The 11,585-nt window shown below is 35.6% G+C and overlaps 1 protein-coding gene across 4 annotated transcripts; it reads left to right on the top strand.

The window, feature by feature from the left end:
- The first annotated feature begins 2,746 nt into the window (after positions 1–2,746).
- LOC107875279 lies at positions 2,747–9,936 on the top strand. 4 transcript variants are annotated; one of them, XM_016721926.2, is made up of 6 exons: positions 2,747–2,924; positions 3,669–3,749; positions 3,884–3,984; positions 9,031–9,101; positions 9,219–9,305; positions 9,384–9,936. In XM_016721926.2, exons 3-6 carry the CDS (start codon positions 3,924–3,926, stop codon positions 9,654–9,656), a joined length of 492 nt encoding a protein of 163 aa, XP_016577412.1. In that variant the 5' UTR covers positions 2,747–2,924; positions 3,669–3,749; positions 3,884–3,923; the 3' UTR covers positions 9,657–9,936. The 4 variants fall into 4 exon arrangements, with proteins under 4 accessions (XP_016577412.1, XP_047270217.1, XP_016577411.1 ...); XM_047414261.1 differs by having other exon boundaries at positions 2,759–2,897; positions 3,891–3,984; XM_016721925.2 differs by having other exon boundaries at positions 2,759–2,897.
- The last annotated feature ends 1,649 nt before the right edge of the window (positions 9,937–11,585 follow it).

Here is an 11,585-nt window from a genome sequence, read left to right as displayed (position 1 = left end):
TCGGATATCAATTCAACACAACTTCCCGCCTTTACAAATCACTTATCTACAATGAAATGTTTGGCATCTAGTATTAGCAACCCAACACCACAATTCTCTTCCATAATTCCATACAATCAATATTTGCAAAGCATTCCAAAAACCAACTTGAACAATCGGTTTATGTGTATATATATATATATATATATAATCATCATTTCAATACCACATCATCACACCAAATCCCTTCACAATTTAACATAATCCAACTATGCACAAGAATAATCCAACATCATTTCCAATCATCTTTCAACAACAATCAAATAACATACTTCTTATGCTCACATGCATATATATATATATATACATATCCATATAAATAACACCAACATAATTTACATCCTTACCATAAAATGGCCCTTTTGATTTCGAAGTCCTGTTGGCACAAATAAGGGATGCTTCTCGAAGCCCTCGAGACGGTGAACACAACTACAGAATCAATTTGGATTTTCTACGGTTGAATCACAAGATAATTGGAGTTGAACTTAGGCTAGGGTTTCTTATTCTTCAATAATTTGGATGATAAATGATGGATATGAGGCTAAGTATATGTATATAATGACCAATTTTCGTCCATGAGGTGATGAAAAATGACCATATTGCCCTTAAAATTTAAGTAAATCCGAATCTGTCCATGGTGGACTGTTTTGATAGGCTAAAGTAAATCGACCATAACTCTTTGCTCCGATATCGGATTTGGGTGAAATTGGTATCATTGAAAAGATAATTCAAAGGGCTTTCATTTAATATAAAGTAGGCCACCCAGTTCGTCCTGTACAAGGAGTTATGATCGTTTGAAGTTGACCCTAAAAATCTGTTTTGAGAGGCTGAAGTAAAACGAGTATAACTCATTACTTAGATGTCGGATTTGGATGAAACCAATTGCATTGGAAAGAAGACTCAAAGATCTTTCTTTTCATAGGTGGCAGCTCTCCCAGTTTATTATATTAAGGGAGTTATGATCGTTCAAAGTTGACCCAAAAAAATGGCTGGCCTCAGTAGTTCGTGTGCAGGAAATTTTCCTGCACATTTACTATTCCCAATATCCCGGCCACCGTTTTATAGTTTCGAACGTGCTCGATTATATCCGAAACCTATCCGTTTTTGGAAATCTTTATATCGTTGGAAAGCTTATTCAATAACCTTCGTATGGAACCATCGACGGGCAAATTCCCGTATAAATAAAATAAAATAAAATTAATTCCATATAAATAAGACCAATACACGTACTTGAATACGCTAATATATGTACTTGAATACGGGGTGTTACAATATAGTACGTATTTGAAAGTTGATAGCCAATCGAATATATGTATATATCTGTATATCTCATGTACTGACATATGCAGTAATCAAAAGTTAAAAAATTGAATCTATATATAAAAATATTCTGAATAATACGGTGATATCATACTATTGAGAAAATATATATACTACTTGTGTCAATGTAGACAAAGGTATATTGTTGAAATTGTAATAACGTAAACCAATTAACCGATAATTTATCTGATTAACACGCCGTATTACGAGGTATATATAAAATATCATATTTAAAAGTTAATTAACCAAAAATTCATCCTAATTTACAAAATGCATTGATATTGTTATACGATTGAGGAAGTATAATACGCGTATTAATGTGATGATAAAATAACTAATTATCTGATTTATATATACATTGCATTAAATTATTTGGTTGTTATTATAAATATTATATAATTTATTAAAATTTTAATCTTTTAATAAAAATCGACCACAGGTTATTGTATTTTGACAGTAACTTTTTTAAAAATAAATCAAACACTTATATTTGGATTTGTCAACAATTTTGTAATAATAGTAAATAGGGATGTTCAAGGGTCGGTTATTGGTCCAAACCATAACCAAACCAACTTAGTCATTTTTAAAATTTCTAAAACCAAACCAAACCAAACTAAAAAATAACCATCGGTTTGGTTCTTATCGGTTTGGTTCGATTTTTTCTGTTTATAACTTTAGCTAATGATAAAAGTTGAAGATTTAAAAAAAACAAATTCAATCTGACATATGAGATGTCAACCGAGTGTTGTATCTCAACCTTGAAACTAAGATGTCAACTTGGTGTTATACTTCGGCAAAGCCATGAACAACATTATATGAACGCTTCTAAAAAAATATTTAAAAATTACATTTAACAGAATGATATGATAAACCCCGCAAAAGACGTACACATGAACTCCTTGCTCGACAAGGTTAAAAAGGAAAGTTAAAATTAGTGATTGTCTATAGTTTAATGAATCCTAGCTGTAAATTTCAATATATAACAAGATATTATTTTCAAAATTAATATCATTTGTCATTTAAAGCGCGAAATTTATTTAGAATCTCATAAGGTACTATCAACTGGATGAAAACATATGACTGAATGTATTACGATTAAAGTTAAATCATGAATAAAATATAAAATATAATATATATATATATATATATATATATATATATATATATATATATATTGGTTCGATTTTGTTATTTTGTCGGTTATTTTAGAGTAAAACCAAACTGAATTAGTATCGATTTTTTAAAATTCAAAATCAAACCAAAACCTAACCAAATATCATATTTTTTAATCGGTTTAGTTTGGATCGTAGTTCGATTTGTTTTTTACCCAAACCATGAACACCCCTGGTAAATATTTGACCCGACCCAACCCAACCCAACCCATCAAAATACCCCTTTTCCTTGGTAATTACCCTAATCTCAATTTATCACAACAACCCTCACCCCAGCAACTCTACGACAGGAACTCACCCGACCCGACCTGACCTCTCCGACAACAATCTACCGGCGACGAAAGCAACTCAGTCACCGGCAACCACGTCTGGCGACCCGACCTCTCCTCGACAGTAACTTTTTTTTTTTTTTTTTTTTTGTGTTATTTGAATTTCGAAGTACAATTCTCTTCTGCTACATTGTCAATTTCTTTTTCTATGCAAAAATACAATTAGAGTTGCATACAGAAAAGAGCCATTTATTCAAGTTTTGGCCGTTCTGAGCTGTAGATATTACCAACAATTCATCTGTTGATGATGCTCAGAGTTGTGTATTACTACCATCTGTTTAGTTGAGAAGTATATGTTGTTTTCTCAGTTTTGTGTGGCAGCTGGTGATTTACTCTTTTTTTTGCGTCGAATTAATTAGCATAGAGTAAGTTGTACAACAATTGCATTCAATACAGACACAGCTTCTTTTACGCTAGCTGGTTTTAGTTTCCACTTTCTAAACTGTAGCAATACGTATTCTCATTAACTAATTAACCACTTGCTTGTATATTAACTGGCTTTAGTTATATCTCTTGATTGCTTCCAAAATTAGATGAGATTGCAATTGGAAAAGTATCCCTTTAACTTTTTCTCATCGGTGTTCGATTAGATTAGCTTGTGTGCATCTCAATTAATTTTATCAAATTCATGCCAACTCTTATTGAGTTATCGTTATACGAGTACTTAGTGACCCTGTTTATTAAAATTGGGACAAATGAATAAATCACTTGTTGTTTTGGACTTTATTGATCAACCTTGACCATAAAAATCTGGAAAAATAGGTTGTGGTCTTCCTCTCTGAGCTAATTTGATGTTGCTTTTCGACAGAATCTGAATTCCGGAAAAGGATTGCTTTGCTATTTTCGGGTGACCGCTTGTCTCTTTCTCTTCAATTTAGGCCAAGCAAAGGTAAGTTGATTTCTCTCTATTTTCTTATAATGAAGTCTTTAAATGTGGTGTTGTTGTTGTGATGATGAATGTCGTTTGATGTTGTTGTTGTGATGATGAATGTTGTCTGATTGATTTACTTGTAAATTCTGAAGGGAACAGCGCAAAGGTAAGTTCACCAAGGTTTGGTCAAATATGGACATGAAGGAAGAAAAGATGGATTTTAAGTCCATATTGAAGGAGATGGAATTTGTAGGTGAGTATTGTTTTTTTTTTCTGGTCTTCTCTTGATTAAGGGTTACTATTTTTTAAAATCCGATTTGACCAAAACATAATTTCATGTAGTTTCTATTCTATAGAGCATATTTCATGTTATTCGGGTTTCGGTTTTTGGATAAAGAAAAAGAAAGAACCCTTTGTCTAAGGAGTAAGGCTGTTCAAAATTTATGTGATTAATTTTAGTCAATGATATGTTCTGTAAGCTGTTTTGTTCATGAACCAGTCAGGACTCTGTTCCTATGACAATGCAATAATCTAGCATTATGATTCAGTTATCATCCTAAGCAATTTAACCAATATCTTATTATTGCCCGAATGTGGGGAAACATTGTATTTGTGATTCATATGTATATTTAAGAATTTGAAACCATAGTGAGAGTATAGTTTGTGGAGATTTTAATGTTATCAGATTCGATGAAAAAGTAGAGGGAGCACAAGAAACGCTAGAGCTATGAAGGATTTTTCCAGAATCATTGATGGTCTATCATTGCTGGATCCACCTCTTCATGATGGTTCCGATACATGGTTTTAGAGGAGAGAACAATCCAAGTGCTTCCAGGATAGATAAATTTCTATTTCCAGAAACATGGGTGAGTTCTTCAATATGATAAAAACAAAGGGTGCTGCCTAGGCTGGCTTTAAACCATTGCCTATCTTATTAGAATGCGGTGATTGGAATAATGGGCAGGGTAACTTAAAGTTTGAGGATATGCGGCTGGAACACAGGGACTTCAATGAACTGGTGGATAAATTGTGGAGCTCCTCATATGATGTACAAAGTAGAGCTGATGAGATCCTAGCCTAAAACTGAAGCTACTGTTAACTGGGAATGTTTCTTGGATATCACGAACAAATGAATTTTGGTCAAAAATGGCTGTACTGGATTGAATATGGTATATCCACAGTGAGATTCTCAGTTCTATTAATGGAAGTCCTCAAGGTTTTTTCGAATCTTTTGGAGGATTATGGCTGGGGGTCCTTTATCTCCATATCTATTTGTTTTGCCTATGGAGATACCTAACTGAATGCTAAAAAGGCTGGGAATTTGGGTTGGATAAGGGGATTACAGGCTGGAAGAAGAGCTGGTGTTAAGTGTGATATATCTCACGTTCTATATGCGGATGATACTCTGATAATCTGTGAAGCAGATTAAAGAACAATTTCTATACCTTGAAAAGCCTAATAGCAATTAACCGCATTGGAAACAACGAATCACACTCTGAAAGGAGGTTCCCTCCCAATAGATGTAAGGAGGGAGAAAGGCGTGATTGCTCTGTCATCCTCCGACCGCCCCCTTTCCACCTCTAAGTAGTGGTGTTGGTGTGTCTCATTGCAATCATTCCGGTCAATCCCTTTCCCGAACCATAGGTAAGGGATGGCAAGAGATGGCCCCTATAGCAGAATAAACCAGTCCCTCATTTGAGAGAGTAAATAGAATAGTGTCGGGCTTACGACAGTCTGACTTTTGAATGACTAAGCAACTGCTAAGCTCTCACCCACCCCCAACCAAGTAGGGTAAAGTGTTCATTCATACCTTTAACAACATCGAGATATAGACTCTCTTTACCAAGAGGAGAAGATAAGGTCTTTTGGCAATAAAAGGTATATTACTAATTGATTCTTTGGCCATTTTGTTTTCAAATTCTAAACCGGCGAGGTGCTGCTGGATGCTTCTGATCAATAGAACACGAATAAGAAGATAAAAAAAAGGTTATGATGAACTTGATTAGAGGAAACGTTATGATGAGCATCTATTTGAGTCAATTATTTCCAAAATCTAATTCCAGTTTTTTCTTATTGATGCACCAGGGATCTACTCTTAGCCCGTTTTTATTTACCTTGGTGATGGATGTTTTGACGCGACGTATTCAAGGAGAGGTGTCGTGGTGTATGCTATTTGCCGATGATGTAGTTTTGATTGATGAGACTCGGGGGGTGTTAATGATAAGTTGGAGGTTTGGAGAAAACGCTGGAATCTAAAGGGTTCAGGTTGAGTAGGACTAAGACGGAGTACTTGGAATGCAAGTTAAGTGATTTGGCGCTTGAGGATGAGATGGTAGTGAAGAAGGATTCTCAGGATGTTTGTAAGAGGGATAGTTTTAAGTATCTTGGGTCTACGATTCAGGGGAATTGAGAGATTGACGAGGATGTCACGAACCGTATTGGGCAGAATGGATTAAATGAAGGCTTGCCTTGGGAGTTTTATGTGACAAGAAGGTGTCCCCAAGCTTAAAGGTAAATTTTATAGAGTGGCAGTCCGTCCGGCCATGCTATATGGGTCGCAGTGTTGGCTAGTCAAGAACACTCATATCCAAAAGTTGAAGGTGGCGGAAATGAGGATTTGCGTTGGATGTGTGGGCTTACCAGGGGAGATAGGGTTAGAAATGAGACTATTTGGGAGAAGGTAGGTGTGGCTTCGGTGGAAGATAAGTTGCGAGAAGTGAGGTTGAGATGGTTTGGTCTTGTGATGAGGAGGGGCACTGATGTCCCAGTTCGTAGGTGTGAGAGATTGGCTTTGAATGGTTTTAAGAGGGGTAGAGGTAGGCTGAAGAAATACTGGAGGGAATACTAGAGGGAGGTGATTAGACATGATATGGATCAGCTACAACTTACTGAGGACTGACCCTAGATAGAAAGTTATGGAGGATGCGAATTAGGGTAGAGGGCTAGGGTGGGTGGGTGAGGCGTAGCTAATAGTTAGGAGTGCTTTGGTTGCAGTCGTGCTAGTAGTCATAGGAGAGTTGGGGGTGAGGTGTGTGCGCGCGTGATAGTGTAGAGAACTATGTAGTGGGTGTTTTCTTTTTGGTTATTTCATCCTGCGGCATATTTTATTATGACTGTGTTTATTGTCCTTTGTTCTGAGCCGGGGATTTATCGGATACAATCTCTCTACTTCTTTGGAGGTAGTGGTATGGACTGCGTACATTTTACCCTCCCAGACCCCACTATGTGGGAGTACACTGGGTATGTTGTTGTTGCAGAGGGATTCTACTAACTTTAACTTTTGAGGCTGTGACTGGTCTTAGGGTGATTCTGGCAAAAAGCAGCTTGTTTAGCATCAATGCTTACAATTGTGTTGACGAGCTAGCTGGGGTATTGGGATGCAAGGTTGAACAACTACCTACTAGTTATTTGGGTCTTCCTTTTGGTGCTAAAAAGAATGAAAAAAAGGATCTCACAAGGGTCCATAAATAAATGTACCAATAAATTGACCCATGGAAAAACACTATTTATCTTTTGGTGGCAGATTTAACTTGATAAGCAGTTTGTTGGATGGAGTTCCAACACATCTGACGTCCCTTTTAAGCTGTCCGTGAAAGAAAACACTGAACATCATAAGTAGTAATTTCTTGTGGGAAGCTAATGCAGATAAAAGGAAGCTAGACTTGGTCAATTGACAAAAAGTGATGATTAACAAGAAAGCAGATGGAATGGGGCTTAGAAATCTGAGGTTGCATAATAATAGTTTCTTGTGAAGGAGCTTAATACAAACATAACGGCAATATCCTTAAATATGGACATGAAGGAGCTTAATAAAAAACATCTCAAATTCCAGCGTTAGGACTGTACTCGATGCTTGGTGATTAAATGCCTTTACTTGCTGTGTTACCCTTCTTTTAAAAGAAGAGAAATGCTTTTCCTTAATCTGGTCCAGACATATGAAGGAAACTTTACATTCCTTTGCCTGAGATGACGGTTTCTACTTTATTATGGATAGAGTGCCATCCAGTTGACATAGAAGTAGTGCTGAAGCTACAGTTTCTTTATCTCAAATCATGTTAATTTGGAAGTGGAATCTTGAATGCACGTCAAAAGTATACAAGGAAAGGACAATGGTGCCACCCAGTTAGGGAGTTATAAACTACACGCCAACAATCGATATATTGAATCAATCATTAGAAAGCAACGATGTGGTAGAATTGGACAGAGTGATAGGCAATGGTGCTACCCAGTTACTTGTTCCTTTTCTTCCATAGGCTTGAACTCCATTACACAGGGTGATAGAATTGGACAGTGCAATATAAATAATCATTGTTACTGTAGAAAGCAACAATGTGGTTCTAGATTTGTGACTATTAATAAAACAGATTCACTGGCTGTGTATCACCTCTTTGTTACAACTCATGATCTTTTTCTCATCATAGACATAGACAACTATTCAAGTACTTAAAATCCAAACCATTCATTGAACATCATTGACTTAGTCATCAGGTTGATCACACAATGAAAGTAATGCGTAATAAACATCTCATACATAGTAACTAAGTATAAAGTTTATACTTCAAAGACTAAGCAACTGAAGTTGTACGCATTTTCGTTGTGCACATATCGGGAAAGAATGATATCCACAGTCTTGTATAGAAAAGGTAGCCCATGCAACTTATTTGGAAAAAGGTTCCAATGAACCAATAGTATTGAAGTTGGTAAACTTCCATTTTGTGTCAGTCTTCCTTGGTTTATATCATCCCGAAGGCATTCAAACACTCATCCATCAAAATTCCTTTTTCACTGCCAAAACATTTCTTCTTCTTGTGACTTTGGTAACTTTCCTGTCCAAGTTTCTGTCTTAGCCACCTTACCCTAATTAACTTCAACAGGTTCATCACATTTAGATTTCCAGTTGAACTGGGTGTACTTGACAAGTCTCATAGAATATAGAAGTTTTTCCTAGCGAAGAGCTTCTTAGCATGACCAAATTGAAACTCGACTATTTGATTCTTTTTCCCAATTATTCTGTTTCATTTTTATATAGTGCTATCAGGATTTTAACACAGTGCTGATGGGATGAGCCTTATGTAAAATATGGGTGCTTTGTAATTTATTTGATAGTCTAAGAAGGATGATAATCAAGCTCCCGCGGCTCTCACTTCTTTACATACCGGACCCTCTTCATGTATAGCATGGTGTTAATATGTACTTAATGTTGATGTTAGGTTGGATGCTGTCTTATGAAAACAGATTTAGTGCTTGATCATTTTCTTGGATAGATTAGCACCGACTAGGTTCTCTGTCCTATTTTCAGGCTCCGCGCACATGACATGGAAGGAAAAAAAGGAGTTGGAGAACAAGAAAGTAGTTGCACTTGGTGGGAAGGTGAGGAATGAACTTTATGAATAATACATTTGCAGTGTTAGTATTTTCTTCAATTTTTTTGATGAATACTGTAATATTTTCTGCATCTGTTAATACTGTTCCTTTTAATCGTGGCAGCCTCAGAAGAAACAGAGATTACCACTAAGTGTAGCACGAGTAATGATGAAGAAACAGAAGGAAAGGGAGGAGAAAATGCAAGAAGAGGTTCAAAAATCAGCTCTCTTTGGAGTTGTTTACTGGAATTTCCCCTTAACATAAGTTGCTAACTTATTTGTCTTGCAGAATTTGGTACTTGGACGATTCGGGGGAAGTAGTTCAAGAAAAGCATCAGGAAGGCGCAGACCTGAGGACAGGGTGCTGAAATCAACTGAAGGTCACTTCAGAAATGGGGTGCTTGATGTTAAAGAGTTGTTAAAACCTTCTGCACCTAAAGCTTCATTTGATAGGAAGCAGTCTTTTTCTTTTGGTGAAGGGAAGAAGAAGAGTAAGGGTGGTAATAAAAAGAACAAGGGCAAGAAGAATAAGTGTGGTGGTCGCGGCAGGAAGCGCCATTAAACATGGGGATAAATTGAAAAAAAGTTCTTCTTTATTGAGTTTTCATGCTTTAAATCCTAGTGGATTCTGGTTTCTGCTAAATTTGAGTATAGTTTCTAATGTTGGGAGGATGCAGTACTATGTTTTTTGTTCAGAGAGAAAATGGAATAGATCTTCCCATATGTATTAGTACTGACATGATTTTTGTTGCTATACTGTTGGCACTTGGCAGCAAAAGCTTGCAAAACATTTTGTATTAAGTTTTCATTGCCTGCTCAAAATTTTACTTAGATGTGCTAAATGTTTGTTTGTTTGTTCTCTTTTTTCCTTTTAATATCAACGATTTCAATTTATGTTGGGCTCATCCCGAAATGCAAGTATATATTGATCCCACTGTGCATCAAATGGCTCAATATCAGCTGAAGTGTATCATAGATAGGGACTCTTGATACGGCTTCTGCCTTGAAAGTGCATACCTTTTTGAAAATTTTTAAGGATGTCAAGTCTCTGCTTGGTGAAGTTACAGATGACTTATTGGTTTGTGGATTGATGGACTTGGGCATGTCATCCATGCTTGTCTATAATAGAATCACATCTTAGAGACTACATATTTATAAGGCCAAACCCCATTGATACCCCTCAATTAAGATCTGTACTTATTAGGCCCTCAAGTGCTAAAATTGATACCTATCAGACACAAAATTGGGGTCTCAAATGGTAATTTTTTTTTTTAAAAAAAAAATAAATCACATTTTAACTTATTTAATATATTTTTAAAAATAACAAGTTTTAGTTAAAAAAATAAAAATCAGCTCCCCTCCTTCGACCTCCACCCCACCACCCACCCCCACAAAGACTCCAGCCATCTTCTTCATCTCTATTTTTTTTCTTTTTAAATTCTTAACAATTAACAATTTTCAATTAAAAAGAAACAGTGAAAGTCATGAACTTTAGCATATTAATACATTTTTCTTTGCAAACTTGATATGTTTTTACGGAGTAAATTTGATTCCGGCGAAACTTTATTTTTTTCGGCTAACTTGATATGAATCTGAGATTACTTTATTGATATTATTAAAGAATTCAAATTCTAATGAACCCACAACATAAGAAGAAGAAAAATAACAATAAATATGAATTAGATTGTTAAAGAAATAAGATTTCTAAAAAAATATTGATTTCTTTTTTTTACAGAAATGGAGAAGAAGATGATAAGAGCGAGCGGGGGTCGCTTGCATGGGGGGAAGGTAGTGGAAGACATCCTTTTCTTTTGATTACTGATTAATCAGATATTAAAAAAAAAAAAATGAAAGATGGAGGAAAAGATGGCAAGAAATGGAGAAGAAGAACAAGCGGGTGGGGTGGGGGATGTTGAAGGGGATCCCATTTTATTTTTATTTTTTAAAAAAATTTAAAATTAATTTTTAATAAGTATTGGACCCGCAATTTCATGTGTCAACTTCCAATTAGCCTTTTTTGCCACGTCATCGCGTGTGAATTACACACACTTGAGCCTTTGCTGATTAGGAAAAAAAAATGCCCAATTGGATCAAAATTCGAGGGGTTTAGGGGTCTGATAGGTATATGTCTTAGTTGAGGGTTCTAAGTGAATTTTCGAAACAAATTTGAGGGCCTATCAATGGGTTTGACCTATTTATAAAAAGGTGAAAATCGTTTTCACCCCCCAACTTTGTTTTAAAAATCAAACTCCCTCCTCAACTTTGAAAAGTAATCATACTCCCCCCTTTATTTCATGTAATGTCCATTTTACCCTTGTAATTTTAATCCTATATTTATATAAATCTTTTTTATATTATATATAATATATTTTTTTTAACTTGGGTATTTATAACATTTTAGGAAAAAGTCATCGTTTACACCCTATAATATGCACGAAAAGTCGAAAACATACTTAAACTATTGATGTGACCTATTACACACCTATACTAT

The sequence above is a fragment of the Capsicum annuum genome, chromosome 6, assembly GCF_002878395.1.
Source record: "Capsicum annuum cultivar UCD-10X-F1 chromosome 6, UCD10Xv1.1, whole genome shotgun sequence".
Taxonomy (NCBI): Eukaryota; Viridiplantae; Streptophyta; class Magnoliopsida; order Solanales; family Solanaceae; genus Capsicum; species Capsicum annuum.
Note: the sequence above shows the minus strand (reverse complement) of the source record. Positions and strands in the feature narration are given on the sequence as shown.

Coding starts and splice junctions, on each gene's coding strand:
- LOC107875279 (XM_016721926.2), top strand. CDS start 3,924: ATGGACATGAAGGAAGAAAAGATGGATTTTAAGTCCATATTGAAGGAG. Junction 9,102..9,218: donor TAGTTGCACTTGGTGGGAAG/GTGAGGAATGAA, acceptor TAATCGTGGCAG/CCTCAGAAGAAACAGAGATT. Junction 9,306..9,383: donor AGGAGAAAATGCAAGAAGAG/GTTCAAAAATCA, acceptor TTTGTCTTGCAG/AATTTGGTACTTGGACGATT.